Source organism: Falco peregrinus, chromosome 9 (assembly GCF_023634155.1).
Source record: "Falco peregrinus isolate bFalPer1 chromosome 9, bFalPer1.pri, whole genome shotgun sequence".
Lineage (NCBI taxonomy): Eukaryota > Metazoa > Chordata > Aves > Falconiformes > Falconidae > Falco > Falco peregrinus.
In genome coordinates, this window is record NC_073729.1 from 22997641 (window position 1) to 23016511 (window position 18871).

Below are 18871 nucleotides of genomic sequence, written 5' to 3' on the forward strand. Positions count from 1 at the left end.
CTGTGTACAGGAAAGTGTTTGGGTCCAGCCAAGCCCTTTATTTTTTGAACCTCTGTAAAGATAATTCTGGATAGAATTTGAAAACTTTAAACACAGCAGTCGACCTTCTTTCTCTGGCTTTTGAGGCAGCTCGCCCATTCTGTCAAACCTTGCATGCCTAACACAGAGCTGGGCCTGATTCCTTGCTCTCTTCCCTTCTGCACAGCTGTGTGGAACTTTAAACACAGCACCACCATTTTCCTGGCTCCCTGAATGCCTTCCAGCTAACAGGTCAGAGGTGCCTTCTCCAGGCAGCCCTGTGCTGCCTTGTCCAGTTCCACACAGACTTCAAATTATGCAGAATTCCAAAAAATATCCTGTTTCTGACTCCTTAAGACTGAAGTGTGATTTCTTTAAATCTAAAAAGCCAACTAGCATTGCTTGATCTAAGTTTTAAAATTCTGTAGCTAACACCATGTACTCTGAATGTACCTCTGCAAGAAGCAGGGCCATCCACTTCAGGCTTAAGTTTCAGATACACAGATTAAAAATAACACGGACTTATCACCAGAACTGTCTTGCCTGCAGCTTTTTCAGAAAATTGCATCTCTTCTGGAAGTGAGCAGCAGTACACGGTGCCAAGCCCCTGAGTTAGAGCCGCACTCTTACATAACCTCTGTAGTACAGCCAGTCAACGTCTCTAATGTGATGGTGAGGTTATTTTTACAGTATCGTGGCAACAGGTTTTCTGCTCTGACATGTTTCCATAGTAGTAGCAGTAGAAGGATTAGGTCCCTGCCTTCTCCAAAAGCTTTGTTTTGCTGTGCAAAATGTTTGGCCCCTTTATTTTCTTACACAGTGCAGAACTAAGCTCTGCGAGTGCAGATGGACAGCTGAGAAGCCAGCATCCCTCGTGTCTTGTGTCAGCCATTATGAAATCTCTCACTGCAGTTTCCGAGCTGGGAAACCTTCAGAAGCAAGAAGGCCAATGTCTGGTGCTGAACCAGCAGTAACCAGAGAGAAGTGGGAACTGGTACTGCCTGACAGGAGGAAGAGTGAGCTTCATCCGTGGTCATCTCTCCCATATAGAGCTTGGGATCAGCATTACACTTTGCTGTGCAGAAAGATTCCTGAGAAGCTGTTTCTTCCTGTCATTGTAGCAGCCTGCAATGAAAATGTTAGAAGGGGAGTTACACATCATCGCAATCTCTTCCTGTAGAGGTAAGGTAATGTCCTACTTTCAGGTGAAGCTGCTCTCGTGTTTTGTTAATTAGAAGCTAGAGCCAGAGAAGATTGTAGGCACACTGAGCTGCATACTGCAAAACCAAGTAACAATGCATGTCAGCCTCTCAGAAGTAAGCTCCATAATCCAAGTACTACTTCCCAGCAGTAAAATACTCAACTAGCTTCAGAAAAGTGCCCAGTAAACAGTCACCACAGTGACTGCAGAGAGGGTTTTGCAGCAAAGCTGGCATGTGACAAACTTTGCTGTGACTTTAACACTTGAAAAGCAGGACTAGGAACAAAACCTTTGCCATTGCATTCACATGCTTGTTTTCAATGGCACTTCTGCAGCCTGGTCACTTACACCCACTTTTGGAAAGCTTTTGCTCCTTCTGGTCTCTTAATCCTGTAAGGGCTCACACACCCATTCGTGTTCTTTTGATCCTGAGTGAAAGGTGTATGCTGTCCTCTTGCTGATGTGCAGATGGACATGAGGAGGGCACCCTGCCAGCACTGGATGAGCAGTCACCTAAATGTGTGTGCCACGATGCTGTCATTCACCAGAGTACCCAGGCCTCCCCTCTGCTGGCAGGTCTGTTGTTCCCTATCAGGTCAAAGCCTCCATTTCCCCCTCCCTGTCAGCCTACAATGTCAAATGTATGTACTGAAGTACCTGAGCAATGACAATTATCTGTCTGCACGCAGGAATAAACTCCCAGACAATCAGCGACAAAGTTGAACAGCTGAAAGCCACGGACATCTTTCTACTATTAATATCTTAGCACAGTTGTAAAGTCAATCACAAAATGCTGCAAGACAAGCTGCTTGGAACAGAGTGCTCCAGAAGCCGTGAGTGTGGGAGGCACAATGCAGAAGGGCCTCTGAAAGAGAGCTCTTGTGCAAGTCCCAGCTCTGATATGGACTCGTTCTTTCTGCAGCCCCGTGCTGCTTTGTTTCCCACTCTGAAGTGGCAGCACACTTGCTTGGTTTGCTTTGTTCCTGGAAATTTATCATTTAATCGCTATAAAGGTTAGAATATTACAATCAGTTGCCAAGAAATACATGGAACCAGACCACCATTCCAAGCGATTTAATAAAACCCCTTAGATGGTAATAAACATCTTTGCCCACCTGCTCTGCCTGTCCACAATATGAAGTATGTCTTTGAGAAGATGACATGAGCTTACGCTCTTTCTTGCTACTGGCAGTGAAGGAAAGTGAATCATTTACCTCTAGAAGCCAGCTGAGGAGATACAACAACAGTAAATTGGGGAGAAACAGGCAATTTTGCCAATGGTTCATCTAAACACCTGTCCACAAAATCATTACCCTGCTAGCAGGCAGGAGTAAGTGTGAAGCAATCGGAAATCCAACCCTAAATCTCTCTCCCATGTGCTGAGCCAAAGAACATTCTGAGCTTATTGCAAAGTTTCTATTCCTGTTCTCAATGGTACTACAGAAAAAAATCCCTCCAGCTTCCAGAAAGACATATAAGTGAAAACCAAAGTCTAGCTAAAGCAGTAAATGTCGAGGAGAATTCACGGAATGAGCATTAACCCTTTTTTAGTGGCAGAATGTGGATGTCTCCTGCGAACAGTTTCCTAGCACAACACAGTATTCAAACAGCTCTCCTACAAGAGCACCGCAGCACTATCGGTGTGCTGTGATGACATTGAGGACTTCATTCCGATTCATTTGTTTCCTGACCAACTGAAGTTACTCCAGCTCTTTATGTGCAGGCTGCCTAAGCCTGGTGATTTGGTTTGAGGCTATGAACAGAGTAGATTCTGCAAGTTAGAGCTACCCAGGACCACAGCTGAGCTGCATTTATTTGCTTATGTGAAATAAAGTTGTCCCCAGTGGGACCACGTGAAATGTTGGACTTGAAGCTGCCAGGACACAGGGATGTAACAGGTATACCAGCTACCATGTCTCATTAGAGGGAAGAGTTTAAAAAAAAAAAAATTAGAGAAGACATTTTGTAGAAGAGCACCGTCAAATCCTATCTAAGGGAAACTTCCTTACCTATGGTACTGCTTGCACTTTACATGATTAAGGTTGAAAGAATAATACTCCTATTTGCTTGTCATTTCTGAAGTGCTATTTGCTGTTTCTGTTTTTCTCAACTCCTGTAATGACAAGTCAGTTGCACTTTTGGCTTCCTGCTGTTGCAATACTTCGGTTGCGTATGTGGCAGATAAAATTCTAAGAATTTCAGCTGAATTTTAATGATACATATTTTTACTTAGCCAATAAGAAAATCTGTATTTAAAAATAAATATCTAGAGTCAAATTAGGTTTTAAAGTGTTGGGGTTTTTTTATGTGGGTTGTGTTGTTGGTTATTTTTTTAATATCCTCAACTCCTGTGGAGTATTTTTCTCCGCAATTAGCAGGAGGGACCTCCTTCAGCCGGGGTCTGCCTTTTAGCCAGTGTACCACAGACATGGGTTATGTTTAGTGCTGGCAGCCAACTGGCACTGGCTGGAGGTTTGTCAGTGCTGATGGGGCACTGCTGTAAGGCAAAAGATGATAGTAACCCTCCACCTCTGGCAAGTGCTGTGGTACTTGTGATATGCTGATACTTGGAGGGGAACATATTCCAGAAAAAGCCAAATTGGCAGTTTCACAACACAGGGCTAGAGATCCTACAGCACCTACATGGTGCTGCACCCAGGTAATAAACCCTGATACTCTGAGCAAAACCAGCACTATCCTTCCAGACATCAGCTGCCTTCGCGTAGAACAGTTCAAACCTCTCTACACTTGCCTTTCCCCTCAGTGGGTCACCCTCAGCCAGCTTGAAAGCACCTACCTACGAGATGCAGAAGCATCATGAGATGCTCCTGTCCCAGGGAAAGCAGCTGGCCTGATGCTATAACCCCTTGTATGTTTATTAACACTACTACAGTTTCAGATCCTGATGGATCAGGATGTCCTAGCTGTGGAGCTCAAAGCAATGTTTGTCACTATTAATCACCTTCTGCACACTCTGGAGGCTGTGGATGAAAGTGTTATCCATATCCACAAAGAAAAGGTACACCCACCCTGCCCCATGCTTGGCAGTCAAGTTCTGTCCGAGCTGCTCAGTCACCTACATGCAGCCTTGAGACATCCAAACACAATTATATGAAGCCATTCCCAACAGATGACCACACATTTAGTCCACATGATTGTTTTTCAGTCATGACCTTATGGTCTCCACAGCCCAGCAAGAATTCTTAGTAAAAAGCCAGAGACCAGAAGATAGGGGCCACCAACCACAATGCAGTTAAACTCTTCAGGCTGGACTACTGTACAGCTATAGGGGGAAAAGTCCCAAGGTCCCCACCAGAAGATCCCTAAGAGCAATCAACATCTTCTATCAGGGTACTTGCAAAGACTCTCCTTTCCCTACAGACAAGAGAGATTTATAGAAGGCAACAGCCCATAAAATAAGTTCAACAGCATCCTCCATTACTCTCAAACATTGACCCTCACCTCGGATTCACGAGGAATCTGACAGCTCATTTAAATTTTTTCCCCCTCCCTCCCTCTCCTTCTCTCAGCTGCCACCTCTTGAGGAAGCTTAATAGTGACTGTTGCGTGCAGCAATATCAACCTTGCTGTACCGCTGAGGTTTTAGAAGCAAAGGGCTAAGCTGTGACACCTACATCTCAGAAGAGCGCTAACCAGAAAGTTATTAGGTTTAAAGTCAAAAAGAACAGCCTTATAGATGTGCAGACAGCTGCAAAGTGACATTAAAGCCACTTTCCCAGCCTCTCTCTGAAAGCTGCTATCAATGAAATCACATTGATGGGTAACAGGAGACAAGGCAGCACAGCGAAGTGGCAGCAGCACACGTCCGCAGTGTGGCAGCTGGCAGGATGAGGTCAGCTTTGTCTGCATCTGCCAGGACAGCCCCAACAGCAGGCAGCAGGGGAATAGTCTGCAGACAGTACATAACCCTCACCTTCCCAGGATCATAATCAGGTGCAGTCTTTTGCACTGCCACATGTGTGAGATGAACATCTGGAATAAAGCAGAGATAAGGATCAAAGACAGACAGACACTGAACAAGCAAATATGGAATTATCTCTCTAAACGTTCCTCTTCTGCCCCAATACTAATTAATTGTCTTCCCTGACTGTAATCAAAGGCTTCAGCAATCTGAGCTTAAATCCAACACTGCATGATTGCATCTCACTAAAAATTGCAGGAAAAAAAAATCAGAAGTAATCAAGATGGATATCTAGAAAATGAAAGAGTGACTGCCCTGAGCTAGTACTGTACCCTGTGGCTGGCATGGAGCTCTTCATGTCACCGTGTCTCCAAACCTCTGCGCACTCTCACCCAAGGCAGTTTGCTGTACCCCCACTCTGGAAAGGCTTTTGATCATTCAGAGCAAGCGTGAACTCTGATGAACTTTCACGGACAGAAGTGATGGATTTTTCTGTCTCCTAAGCCATCAAAGTGAGGTGGGATACCTTTTGGGAAGATGTGTTAATCAAATGAAAGCTACCAAACTCAATACAGTAGCAAGTGTGACACATAGGAAATCAAATAGTTCTTTCCCATGAATCACCCTGTCTTTACGTTCTGTGAAGCTAAGGAAGAAGAAAGGCTGCCAAAATTCAACCACTAACAATAAAACCAGGAATGACATTTCAACTTCGGTCCAAGCTGATCTGTCAACACTGACATTTCTAGTGAACTGGTGACACCAGTTTTCCAATGAAAAAAGACTGGAGGGAGACAGGGTGACCGTGACAGGACACCCGAATCCTGTAGGTGTTTGCAGGAGTCAGAAGGGACAAGGTTTATCTGATGCATCTAATATCAAGTAGTAGAATTGTACCATCCTTTTCTTACCCTTCTTTATGGCACACACAGACAGGTAAGATACAGTGATCATCTCTGCTATTCAAACTAAATTGTGTATTAGAAAAGCGAGGAGATCCACCTCCAATGGATAACCAGGCCTCCAGTGGGATGTTCTGGGAGCAGAGGAAAGAAACAACTGGATATGAAGGCAAGGAAATACATTTCTGACATAGTAATGGCAGTTTGCACTTACACATGTCACTCGAACATAAAGTCAAGTCAAACATTCAACCACAGAGAAATGTCTGATACAACCCAGTTGCTGATGTTGCTGCCTAATGTTAATGTGCCTAAGGTCAGAAGTTTATATATAAAACTGTACACAAAGTGTACAAAGTCAGATCCCAGACAAAGTATCTGACCATGTGGGAAAATCCCCCGTAAAAAACTTTGTTGTTGCCCTGGGGAACGGTGAAGGAGTATTGCACGAGACAGGCACAGGAGAACAGAACAAGTCACCAGCAGGAGGAGGATGAAGTAAGAGCAAAAGAACAAAATGTCTGTTGGGTACTCCCCAAAGAGGAGGCAGAGAGTCGTTCTCACCTTCTTCAATCAATGATATCCTTCAGTTTTCAGAACAGGCAAATTCCTTCACCTTGTGACCTGCCAACCTACAGATGGAAGAGCAGAGCTACTGCCCTTAATGTTAGCATTTCCTGTGGTTTCCCAGAATTTCAGTGTAGAAGCCTTGCATAACCTGATTCATCATCTCTTTGTATGCAAGCACGTTTATTTAAGGCTATGGGGGCAGGGGGTTCCAACAACAGCTCTCTAGTGAAAAAAAACTCAGATTTGTAACTGTTAGGAGGATTTCTGGAGGAAAGGGCAGAGCAGGCAGGCAGCCCATGGGGAAGTTCCACAGTACCGAATAAACAAACTCTGTCACATGCTTGCAGAAATATAAGTAACACAACATATGTTGCTGGGGATTTTGTTGAGTCACATTTTAAATTTGTATACATTACAGAACTTAATTAAACAGGGAAGTCGTGAAAGATGTCATAGAACTATAGCAAGCAAGAGCAGAAAAATCCTGAAGACAGCCTAGGCTGCATGATGTATGAAAAGGGGGTGACAAGTGGCCCAGATAAGCCACCCAAGAAGCAAGGCTCCCCAGGGCACCTTCCAAAGGAGGCCCAGACTCCTGCAGCCCCACGATCTGGCACTGTGCACGTCCTGACCTACTACTGCATCTGAGTGTGGGAGTAGGCAACCTGAGACATCACAAACCAGGGCTGCTCAAGAGCACAGACCAACAGAAGGAGTAACATGGAGTTTATTTTTACTTGTCTGTGAGTTTTGAGGTCAGCCACAAACTATTTCGTTTAAGTTGTTGGTATAATTTCAGTAATCACAGTTTTTCATATACCCTTGTTTACTGTGTTCTGGTTATTTACCATGTTAATTGAGGTTGTGGGCATAAAATCAGCTTAATATAAGGTTTTTTGTTGCCAATTAACACATCCCCATTTGTAGAGTTAGATAATCACTAGCTGCTATCCTCCTGGCTGTAATTCACGTTAGTTTGCATAATTACCTCTCATTCACTTCTCACAAGTGTGCCCTTACCGACAGGCCTGACTTGCAGGGTAAGGCGAATCCTCCTGTCCCAGCCTCCTCGCGAGACCTGCTGCGCGAAGCAAAGTGACTGCTCGCTTGCAGGTCTCACAGATGGGTGTATTTTTAATTAGGCACCACAGCACGATACTCATGATGTTAAATGGCTTGAATCATCTGGCAGAAGCAAGGCATTTTTCAGCATCATGTTGTATTGTTGTAATTTCTAAAGGAAACACAATATTTCCTTGGTCCCCAGGACACTGGCTGAAGTGGAAGCTGCTGCACAGCCTCAGGTTGGGGGCGGGGCAGGGGGGCAAAGCAGGGAGGGGCAGAAATGTGATTCAGAGCATAAGGCTACCCTTCAGGTCTCTAACCACAGGGCAGGGAAAAGCTAATGCCAAACAAATCCGCCTCAACTTGCATTCCAGGCTGCTTGTGGTGTCTCCAGTAATCTCTTCACATTCTCAGGATGGAAGTCCATCCGTTCAGTAAATTGGCTGGACTTACACCAGCTGACATCTAACCTAGTGGGATTTCCCTAAAACCAAACAGATGTTTTCATAGCTCCATCTTTAGGGGCTGCCCCAGAATGCTGCTTCACCTGAAGCCCAATTAGACAGCTGCCCTGCACACACATCCACCTTCTTGCACACCTGCACCAAACTGAAAGACTGTAGAGCATGAACTCAGCCATAACCCCACAGTGAGAACCCCAGGGAGCACAATCTGTTCCTCCATACAAGAACTCTGCACTTTATACCTTCACTACTGAGTTAACTTTGGCTCTAAAAATAAACTGAGCTGTCTTCTAACTGCTGAAATGAATTGTTACACAAGAGGTGTTTTTGGTAGTACGTGTTGATCATGAAACTGGCCAGGAGCACTGCTGCTCCTAGCCACCTTGCTCTGCCCAGTTCTTCCTGTGGATTTCCTGCATATTTTCTTCTCTCTCTGCAGAACGAAAGCATCCATTCATCTCTGTCTCACTTTCCTTGGGAGAGCACGTACTTACAGGTTTCATAATGCAAGCGATGCCAGGATTCTTGCTAAACTCTTCCACAAACAAATGGTACTCTGAAGGCATTTTGAAGGTCTTTGGAATAAAGGCATATTTTGTTGTCTCAAGCTTTCCTGCTTCACTTTCTAACTGCTTCCGAAATGTCTTCAGACTCTTCACTAACCAGTTCCTCTGACTCAGCTGGGTAGAAAGAGAAATACAAGGTTCAGCACAACAAATTCTCCCACAGTCTGACTCACTTTAATTGCCCCTAAGAAGTTTCTGGGGATCAACTACACTACATACTCTGAGGAGAAAAAAGACAAAAAAATACAGATACCATTGAGAACTGCTTTTTCTTCGTGGAGGAGAAGGCTAGATTTCAATTTTCTCTGCATGAACACAGGGAGCTAGAACAGACAATCCACATTCTACCACTTCTTCTGTAGTCAGCACCCTCCTCACCAGGACAGGCAGCACTGATCAGCGCTGCCCACACTGATTCTGCAGGCAGCGTACAGCCCAGCATTACAAACCACCCTCAGCCTCTGTTCGTGCCATGGCTGATGGGCATGAAGGCTCAGGGCGGGAATGTACCCCACTCAGCCACCGTGCTGCAGTGGAAATAATGCCCTGGAGAGGACAGGGCAGGAAGAGTTTTACCTGTTGCAACTAAACCTGCCCACACATACAAACAAGACTCCCCAAAACACAGCCATGTCAGAGGCCCTCTCACAATGCACCACCCTCAGGTGGTTTTAAGGCAAAAACTCCTTTAGCTGGGCAGACAGAATACAGCGCATGGCCAAGGCACGGCACAGCAGCCAGCACACGCAGCCACAGGCGGGGCACTGGTGCAGGAGGCCCTGCGGGTGCTGTGCTCACCCTCACCTGCACAGGGAGCACCTGGGGGTTAACATGCTGCCTCGGGGGTGTGACACAGCATGTGCACCCGCCGGATGCCCCGCTCTGGGCTGTTGCAACCTGCCAACCTTTCACTGCAGCTGCCGCCTCCACGCTGCCCTGCTGGTGGCTGGCCTGGGCCTGGGCCTGAACCTGAACATTAACCTGCACCTGGGCCTGGGCTTTGGGCCCGCCAGGCCGCGCCCGTCCCCATGGCAACCGCACTGCTGTCCAGCAGGGGGCGCTCGCCGCACTGGAACCCCGCCCCTGCCCACCCACACCCCCAGCCCACCCACCCACCCCCGCCCACCTCCACCCCGCCCCTGCGGTCTGATCCCCTCGACCTGCCCCCCTGGGCCCCAGCCCTGTCACCTCAGCAACCCCCCGCCTTTGTGCCCATGGGAGTTCCAGCCTCCTCACCCCTGCCCCATGTGCTCCCATCCCCTCTTGGTGCCCCCAAGTCCCCCACCTCGTGTCCCCTCACCCTGCACGGGGGGCCGTGGCGTGGCACCCCACAGGGGTAGGGTTTGGGAGCTGTCCCCTACCCCTGTGACACCCGGGAGCCACCTCCCCCCACGCTGGGCAGGTGGGGGCCATGCAGCAGGCAGGGGGCTGCAGTCCCTGCAGGCAGCCTGGGAGCCCTTCCTGGGTGAGGTGGGGGGCTCAGGTGGTCCCTGACCCTGCTGCTGGGCAGGGACGGGGTCCAGCACTTCCCCGCTCCCATGAGCCCCCCAGCGAGGTGCGCACGGCTGCTGGGGCGGGGGGTGGGCCGGGGCAGCGAATGGGTCTAAAACCTCCTAAAATCCAGCCCAGGATATCGCTCGGGGTGGGGAGGGGGGGGGGGGAGGAGGGGGTGGGGGAGCAGGGGGTAACAGGCAGCGGGTGCACTCTTACAGACCCCCGTGATGGGACCTGCTGGCACTGCCCGATCCAGATGCCCTGCAGCCCCTCGAGAGCCCCCGCAACCCCCCCCGGGCAGGGCAGACATCACCTGCCTGCAGGTGGGCACCGCTGCCTGCCCACAGCAGCCCAGGGCCACGGGCTGGGGTCTCACACACACAGGAGTGGGCATGGCACAGGCAGCACAGGCAGGGGTGGGCACCATGCACGCAGGGGTGGGCACGGCACAGGCAGCACAGGCAGGGGTGGGCACCATACATGCAGAGGTGGGCACAGCGCAGGCAGGGGTGGGCATGGCACAGGCAGCACAGGCAGGGGTGGGCATAGTGCAGGCAGGGGTGGGCACAGCACAGGCAGGGGTGGGCACGGTGCAGGCAGGGGTGGGCACGGTGCAGGCAGCAGTGGGCATGCCGCCAGGAGCTTCACCGCGTGGCCGCACAGACCTTCCTTGATGGAGCAGGACAAAGGTTTTGTTCTTCTCCCAACACTGCGGCCTTGTGCAGCGGCGACAGGCAGCAGCCAGCGCGGCCCCCATGCTCCCACGCCACGGCGCAGAGGGGGAGTTTCTCCTCCTTTGTCTGCTCCCGGCGAGAGCAGCAGCCAGTGCGCGGCAGTGCCGGAGCACCCAGGGAAAGGCCTTGGCAGGAGCCGCAGAGGACGGCGGCCGAGCTTCCCTCTGCTCCGGCACAGCTGCCACCAGCTCGGCCTTGCTGCGCTGGGAGCAAGCCCACCCGCCACGGGCAGCGATCCCGCGGGGGCCACGCTTTTCATGACGGAAACCCGAGCGGGGAGCGTCCAGAGCGGGGACTGCAGCTGCGCCTGGGGACGGGGAGGACGGCAGCATTGGGGACAAGGACACCTGGCCCCCGTCTCCCCTGCAGCACTCGCTGCCGGCCATGGGAAACGGCATGAGCCAGGTAATGGGGCGCTGAGGCGGCTGCTCTGCAGGGCCAGCCATGCCAGGGTGGCGTGTCCTGGTGCCAGAGGTGGGGGACACTGGCTTGGTGGCTCGCTCTGCCGTGCCAAGCGGCATTTCACCTGCCGGCACCGGGTCGGGCCCCAGGCTCGGCGGTTGGGCAGTGTGTTTACCTGCCTGCAGAGCACAATCGGAGGAGAAGCAGGCAGGGACGTGGCACCAGGCGGCAGCCAGGGCTCATCTCAACAGCCACCCGGGGGGTGCGGAGGCAGGGGTGACAGAGAGCCCCTCCGAGGGAGGAGGGAACCTTTCCCAACACCTATAAACCCAAGGCACCAGCTCCCAAGCACATGCTGGGAGCCCTGTGTGACCCCGAGCCCAGTGGTCCCGCATCCCCTGCTCAGCAGGGCCAGGCTGTGCATGGGGCTCAGCATCCCTGGGCAGAGGGGACCGGCTCTACTTCGGGTTGTTTGAGCTTCTCCCTGTCACAGCTGAACGGATAAATCTCCCTGCAAGAATCTCCAGGTCCTAAGCCTTAAATATCCCCCCCCGCCATAACCACGCATTATCTGGGGGAGCACCTGGTGCCACAGATGGGTCTGTACTGCCCTGTTTTCTCCAGCAAGATGTGGGTCAGAAGGGTGCTGGGGACGGGAACATGCCATTATCCATGGCTCAGTGTCCTGCCCTTGGGAGCTGCCCTTGCTAACTGGCATTCTCCTGCCCACTCCTCTCAGTGCTGCAGCTGCAAGTTAAAGGCGCCTTGTCAATGGAAAGTTGATCTTAGGAAATCTTAGGAATTATTAAAAAAACCACCACCTTTTAAGCTGTTCAACCAAGAGAAACGTTTCCAAATGTGGGCAGTGAGGTGTGAGCCCAGCTGTACAGGTGGAAATTACTTCTGCCTGCCCAGGTCCTGGGCACCAAAAATCACAGCAGGGAGAAGCTGGCTGGACACGGGTGTGAACAGCCTGGAGAGCCTGGGAAAATATAGAATAGCTCTGGGTGAGAAGGGATGCAACTTATACTGCTTCTGCGTCTTTCTGCAGTGCTATTAACAGAGGCATTGTCAAGTGATTATATCATGAGAAGTGGAATTTTACAAGGAAAATAAAAGGAAGATACAGTGTCCAAAGCAATCTGTTCCTGGGCTGTTAGAAACGGGTTCCCTGCAGCACAGAGCAAGGGGAGCAGCAGAGCTTGGGGAAGGGGGGTGGCGACAACCACTGCATCTCTCCCAGGCTTCTCGACGCCTGTTGCTTCCCTATCCCTTGGGCAGCAGGACTTCTGCAGGTCGTGGGTATAGTGCAAGGCTGTACAGAGGTGTGTGCAGCTTGCTGAGCTCAGATAATAAGCCCTGACAAATGATTTATTAATAATAAGCAAGAGGAGCAATAAAAAAGCCATGGCCAACTCCCAGCGCCCATGAGGGTGCAGCGCTGGGCAGTTGCACAAGTTGGGGTGCCAGGGCTACATCCAGCCCTGTGTGCTGGGTGCCAGAGCAGCAGCAGCCCCAGGAGCGCTGAGGATCAGCTGCACCAGCACCACTCCTGCCCTGGGGCTGGTGGTGGTCACGTTAATGGCAGAACTTTGGCCTTTCCAGCCAAAGATCACTGCTTACCACGGGGGGTCCTGGCATGGTGGGTATCACGGCATAAGGTTCCTGCTCACGCTGCTGCTTTCCCTTGTGTCTTGCAGATTCTTCCCGGCCTCTACCTTGGCAACTTCATCGGTAAGCGGAATCCTGCCACCACAGAGATGTCCTCCAGCTGGGGAGCTGGGCTTGCTTGCGTTCGTGCTTCCCTGCCTGCAGACGCTGCCTGCCACGCTGCCAGCGCCCACCATGCGCTCTGCTCTGCCGCTTGGCTGGTGTTGGCAGCAGCGAGAGTGGAGGCACTGGGGGAAGCGCAAAGCAGAAACCCTCTGCCTTTGCTTTGGTTTCCTTATTTAATGGCTGCCCTGAGCTCTCTCAGGATGCACGGGGGGAGGAGCTGAGGGGGCCATGTCCTCACCGTGAAGAGGTCCCAGCAGTGCCAGTGAGATCCCTACTTGACACCCTGGCATCCCAGCATGACACTGCTGGCCAGGACCAGGAAGCCATTGCAGCTGTCCTGCTTCACCTGCACAAGGCAGTGAGCTGGGCAGGCTGGGAGGGAACGGGAGCATGTGGGGCAGCACAGGGCAAGCCAGGATTTGCTTTAAACCCCTCCAAGTCCTGTGGGCTTTTACCTGCCACAGTGGGCTGTGCCATGGGCTCGAGCTGGCATGGATCCTGTGCCAGGAGCAGAGGAGCTGGTAGTGCCACACCAGCACAAGGGAGGAGGACTGGGGCAGCTTAAGGTGATGCAGCCCAGTTCCACTGCTTTAGGAGATGCAGGAGGGGGCTGCCCATCCTCAGGAGGGAATTCCTCCCAGAGGCAGAGTCACTCCTTCTCATACCAATTCACTATTTTAAGGGGTTTTCATTATCGGGGCACAATTCATGACCAAGTACTGGCACCTGCCATGACAAACCAGCATTTTTTAGTGCTCCTGCCTCCTTAATGGCTCTTTTGGCAACTTGTTTCCAAAGAAGCAGAGAAGGTTTAAGATCACACGTGTGAATTGCTATGAAAATGTTATTAGAGCCTGAGTGGCAGCCCTGGCTGAGGTAGCCCTGTGCTCCCTGCATCCCATGGAGCACCTTAGCGGGGACTGGGGTGCTATGACTTGCTGGGAGCAGAGGTGCAAGGACACCCAGCTCCCAGGTTCACCGCAAGGGTTCCTGCGAGTTACCACTGATGTGGGGTCTTGGCCTGATGCCACCCCAGCATCGCTTTACCAAGCAATCCAGGGTGACAACAGAGATTTCAGGCCTGCTACGTTAATCTCTGACTGCTCACAGAGATGTTTTCTCCAACAGAAAGCTTTTCCAGCTGCTGTAAGCCTTGACATGAGTGTCACTAATTGTCACCTCTCTGCCTGCCCAAGGTGGGTGGAAAGGTGACGGGTGCTGTGCGAGTCCCCACAAGGGTCCCTCCCCACAGGCACAGCGCACAGCTCGCCTGCAGAGTGTCTCTCTTGAGATTCTCCCCTATTAAAATTCACATCATGCCATTAGCACATCACGGTCTAGATTCCTGAGCCAAGGTTTTACACCACGTTGAAGTTTAGAAACCCAAAGGGATGAGATGGGAAAACATTACTTCTCCTCTCCAGCAGCTTGTGCAGCATCCTCTGGTCATGGCATGAAAGGGAGATGGCTACGAAGCTGCTCAGCCAGCAAGACGAGCATGCTCTCCTCCCAGCATAACAACCACGGTGCTGGACCAGTGATCAGGATCACAGCCAGGGATGCTGAAGCATTAGTGAGGAGCAGGTCGCAGCTAAGGATACACGGGTTTTGTGCATGCAACCACAGAGACAATACACACAGAGTGCTCTAAGTCACTGTTCAAGTGTTTTCTGCAGATTCCTCAGGTGCTAAAGAGGCGCAGAGGCAGCGTGAGCCAAACTCAAGACTGATACAAATCACTGCAAGCTCTACTTTCATAGTTCACAAGATGAAGCAGATCCTTCAGGCTGCAGCAAGTCCCATTGCTACATGCGTGTTTGCACAAGGGAGGTGCAGGCAGAGCACACGTCTCCTCCCCAAAGTGGGGATGGGTAACAGACAGGCGTGAAGCTGCCTGCTTACATAGGAGGGAGGTTTTCCATGCAGGTATGAATGCTTACCCCAGCATGAGCAGCAAGATCAAGTGCTTTCACAGGGAGGAAGTCTCTGGTTTGATGTCCTGGGACTCACATTCCAGATTTCCAGGGTGCCTTTGCCCATGTCTGTGCCGCTGCATGCAGCATGTGCAATGCAGCTGTTCCTCTGGAGCACGGCTTTGCACATCTGCAGAAGCACAGCAGATGCGCTTGTGGGAAGAGAAGGATAAGAAACAAGAACATACTAATATCTAGTTTTATCCTTTAGATGCCAAAGACCTGGAGCAGCTAAGCCGGAACAAGATCACCCACATTGTTTCGATCCATGAATCTCCCCAGCCCTTGCTGCAGGTAGGTCCCATGCCCGATGCCACTGTGTAGGTCTCTGCAGCTCCTTCCGTGCTGCAGCATCTTCCTTCCCCCTCTGAGCATCCCATGGCCTGTACACCACTCCCCGCTGCCTGGTCAGTGGTCCCAGAGGAGCTGGGCAGCCCCCCCAGCATGGGAAACTGGCTGTCTTGTGACTATAACCTGGCCTTGAATGCTAACGGGAAACAATTTCCAGCTCTCCAGCCTCATCCTGTTTCTGACCCCCTCCCATGAGCTGCCTGTCCCCCACAGCCCCCCCTCCACCAAGGGAGAGAGCAGCCTCATCCCCATGCAGGGGGATGCTGTGCTGGGCAAGCAAAGCCCACAGGCAGCACTGGGGCGAGGAGCAAAGGCACCGCTAGACCAGCTGCAAGCATGTGTGACACCCCGACCACAGCACCCAAATTTATCCTCTTCCTTTTGTGTCTTCCAGGACATTACCTACCTCCGCATCCCCCTGCCCGACACCCCTGAGGCCAACATGTGAGTACCCCCGGGAGGCTGGGGCTGGCTCAGGGCATGCAGGAGGGCTGGGCTTTGCAGGGCTATCAGGGGAGGGCTCACGGCATCCCAAACTCTTGAGGTGGTGCCTCCAGCTCCTCAAGTGCAGTGATCTGCAGGCTGGAAGCATGATGCCCCGGTGCTGGGGGCCACCTCTGGACCCTGACAGCATCCCAGCTCAGTAACCACTGGACAGTGGGTCCCAGCCCTGGTGCGAGGCAGGGGCAGCCCCTCTGCAGCACCCCCAGGAGGTGCCTGGAGAGGGGAGAGTGGGTAGAGGGTGTGGAGCCGGCCAAGGGCGCTGGCATGGCTGGAGGCGTGAGCAGCCAAGCTCCTACTGCCCCAGCACAAGTCACAGGAGTCCCCGGGCAACACCGCACATCCCCAGCACAGCTGCACAGCGGCACCCACTCCTGTCCCCAGCACAGCATGACCTGGCCTTGCACCTTCCCTTAGGAAACAACAGCACTGAGCTGCTCAGGTGTCAGCAGCTGCTGGCAGTGCCCATAAAGCAACAGGCAGTTTACATGAGTGCTTCATCCTCAAACGCACAGCGCTGCTCTGCCTGCAGCCTAAAAATCCTCTTCCATCCCTGAAGTCCTTGTTCTGTCTGGTTTATTTTTCTTGCTAGCAAGAGGCACTTCAAGGAATGCATCAGTTTTATCCACCAGTGTCGCCTGCACGGAGGGAACTGCCTCGTTCACTGGTAACACTTCTGTTCCCATGCCTGATGCTATGGCTCCCCAGCACAGCAGAGGAAAGATCCAGCCCCTGGCCCCATGCTTTGGCTGCAGACCCCTGATCAAAGCCGGCCTGTGCCAGAGGGCTCCATGCCCATGGATCCACCCAGGATCCACCCTCGGCTGTGGGTTGTGACTCAAACCCAGCGGGATCCAGACAGCCCTGGAGACGGGGCAGCTTTTTGCTGCAGCTGAGTGAGTGGGAAGAGTGGGGTTTGGGGCAGGCAGCCAGGCAGCAACCGCTGCTCTCACTTCCCCAGGGAGGAGTGGGTATTTATAGGCACTGATGGAGAGGACCTTGGAAGTGCTCAGGCCTCCCGAAGAGCAAGTTCTCAGAGAAGAGGAACCAAAATAGCTGAAGCACAGGGGTGGAGGAAGGGGTGAGCATGGGGTCCGGGTGCACTGCCAACAGCAGCTCTTCTGCTCTTTCCCCTGCCAGCCTTGCTGGCATCTCTCGCAGCACCACCGTGGTTGTTGCCTACGTCATGGCTGTCACAGAGCTGAGCTGCCAGGAGGTCCTGGAGGCCATCCGAACCGTCCGGCCCGTCGCCAACCCCAACCCCGGCTTCAGGCAGCAGCTGGCTGAGTTCAGCGGTGGCGCAGCCCGCAAGGTGGGACCAGCCTCTGCCACCCATGCTCTGCTCCACAGCTCAGCCTGCCCACGGGGGCCAGAGCAAGGATGAGTCCCCAGGGGATCCGGTTGCTTCCCTGCTCCCCTTGCTGGCGGGCTTGGACCTGCCCTTGGAAACAGACACCTTAGTTTGCTTCTCCCTCCTTCCCCAGGTCCGCAGGCACCTGAAGCAGAGGTATGGGACATCCCCTTTTAACGACGAGGAAGAAATAAAGGCCTTGCTGCCAGTGGGGAGAGGAGGACCATCCAGGACAGAGGGAGCTCTGCAAGGACTGGTCCCAAGAGCCAGAGACATCAGGAGCACAACTCCCTTCCTGCTGCGGGTGAAGAGGACGTTCTCCTGCATCCCAGCTTGTCTGAAGTGACCCCAGCCAAGGGAGAGCACAAGAATCACCCAACAGCCTGGGAGAGACGAAGGAGCCACAGCACAGCGGGCCGGGGCATCACTGTGCAGGGGAGCCACGCCAAGCCCAGCTCCTTCTTCTCTTCTGGGGTGTCAGTGTGCCATCCTCTGTCCTGGCTTTCAGCTGTCGGGGAGGGATTCATGTGCACCACCGGGCTTTGCAGCGCTCGGTGGGCTCAGCCTTTTCACATCCAGCATATTGGGGATGCCTGGTGAAAGGCGCAGGTTTGTGCCCCAAGGTCACTGTGGGCTCCTGCTTGGGGCAGAGTGACAGAAGGGGGTCTTTCCTGCCATGGATCCAGCACCCAGGTGATGCCAGCAGCAGCTTTAGCACTTAGGTACCTGCTGCACAGGCCTCAGGGTGCACAGGGTGCAGGATAGCTGGCACTCCCCTCAGAGCGGTTTTCCTACCAGCAGCACAAGCTCCCAGAGCCGAGGTGGCTGCGGAGCAGGGATGCGCGGGTGTATCAGCAGGTAATGCCACTGCACCAGCCCCCAGGCAAGGGTCCAGCTCCAGTCCAGCCAAGCACTAGCCCTGAGCGAGCACTGTAGCTTTAGGAGTCCATTGCACCCCATTCCTACCCATCCCAGGGCACAATATGTAAAAGGTGGGAACAAAGTGTTTAACTTGGCCAGACCTCACTAAAGCAGAGCCTTAAGCCATTTTGCTTAAAGACTTTCTATGTCCCTCCAATAATAAACACCTATTCTCCATGGCCTGCCTGGGGCATGGTCTGACTCCCCTGCGATGACCTAATCGGAAGGAGGATGCTGAGGAGGAAGATCCTGGCATGGGGCGGGTCTGGAGGCTGCTTCTAGCCACTCTCTGCAGCCCAGGGAAGATTGGGGAAGGAGTGGAAGATGCTGGGGATGCCCAGCTGGGTCATCAGCATCTCTGCTGGGAGCCAGAGTGTGTTTCTGGGGTCCCCCTCATCCCTGCCACCCCTCTCCCATGGGACAGGGTGTCCCCCAGGAGCCAGACAGGGACAGGGGCAGGGACAGGGACAAGTGCCTACAGGGAGGTTTCCAGTGTGTGGTGTGGTGGGGTGCCAGGCAAGGGGTCCCAGAGTGAAGGAACTTCCCAGGAAAGCAGGGATTGCCTCTGCCCTGGCTGCTTCCAGGAGACATCAGTGTGTGACAAGGCATGCCCACCAGTAATTAATAACTGCTCGTTTATCCCTGCATGGCAGCTGTGGC

General features: G+C 52.5%; 2 protein-coding genes across 2 annotated transcripts in view; both read left to right on the forward strand.

The window, feature by feature from the left end:
• Nucleotides 1-18871, forward strand: part of BCL2L1 (BCL2 like 1) — a 198433-nt gene that overhangs the window by 115172 nt on the left and 64390 nt on the right. The gene's annotated exons all lie outside the window — the stretch shown is intronic.
• On the forward strand, nt 10983-18390 carry DUSP15 (dual specificity phosphatase 15). Its single transcript, XM_005239902.3, has 7 exons — nt 10983-11341; nt 13039-13072; nt 15299-15381; nt 15833-15882; nt 16532-16606; nt 17080-17251; nt 17424-18390. The coding sequence occupies exons 1-7, from the start codon at nt 11321-11323 to the stop codon at nt 17634-17636; spliced, it is 648 nt and encodes a 215-aa protein (XP_005239959.1). The 5' UTR covers nt 10983-11320; the 3' UTR covers nt 17637-18390.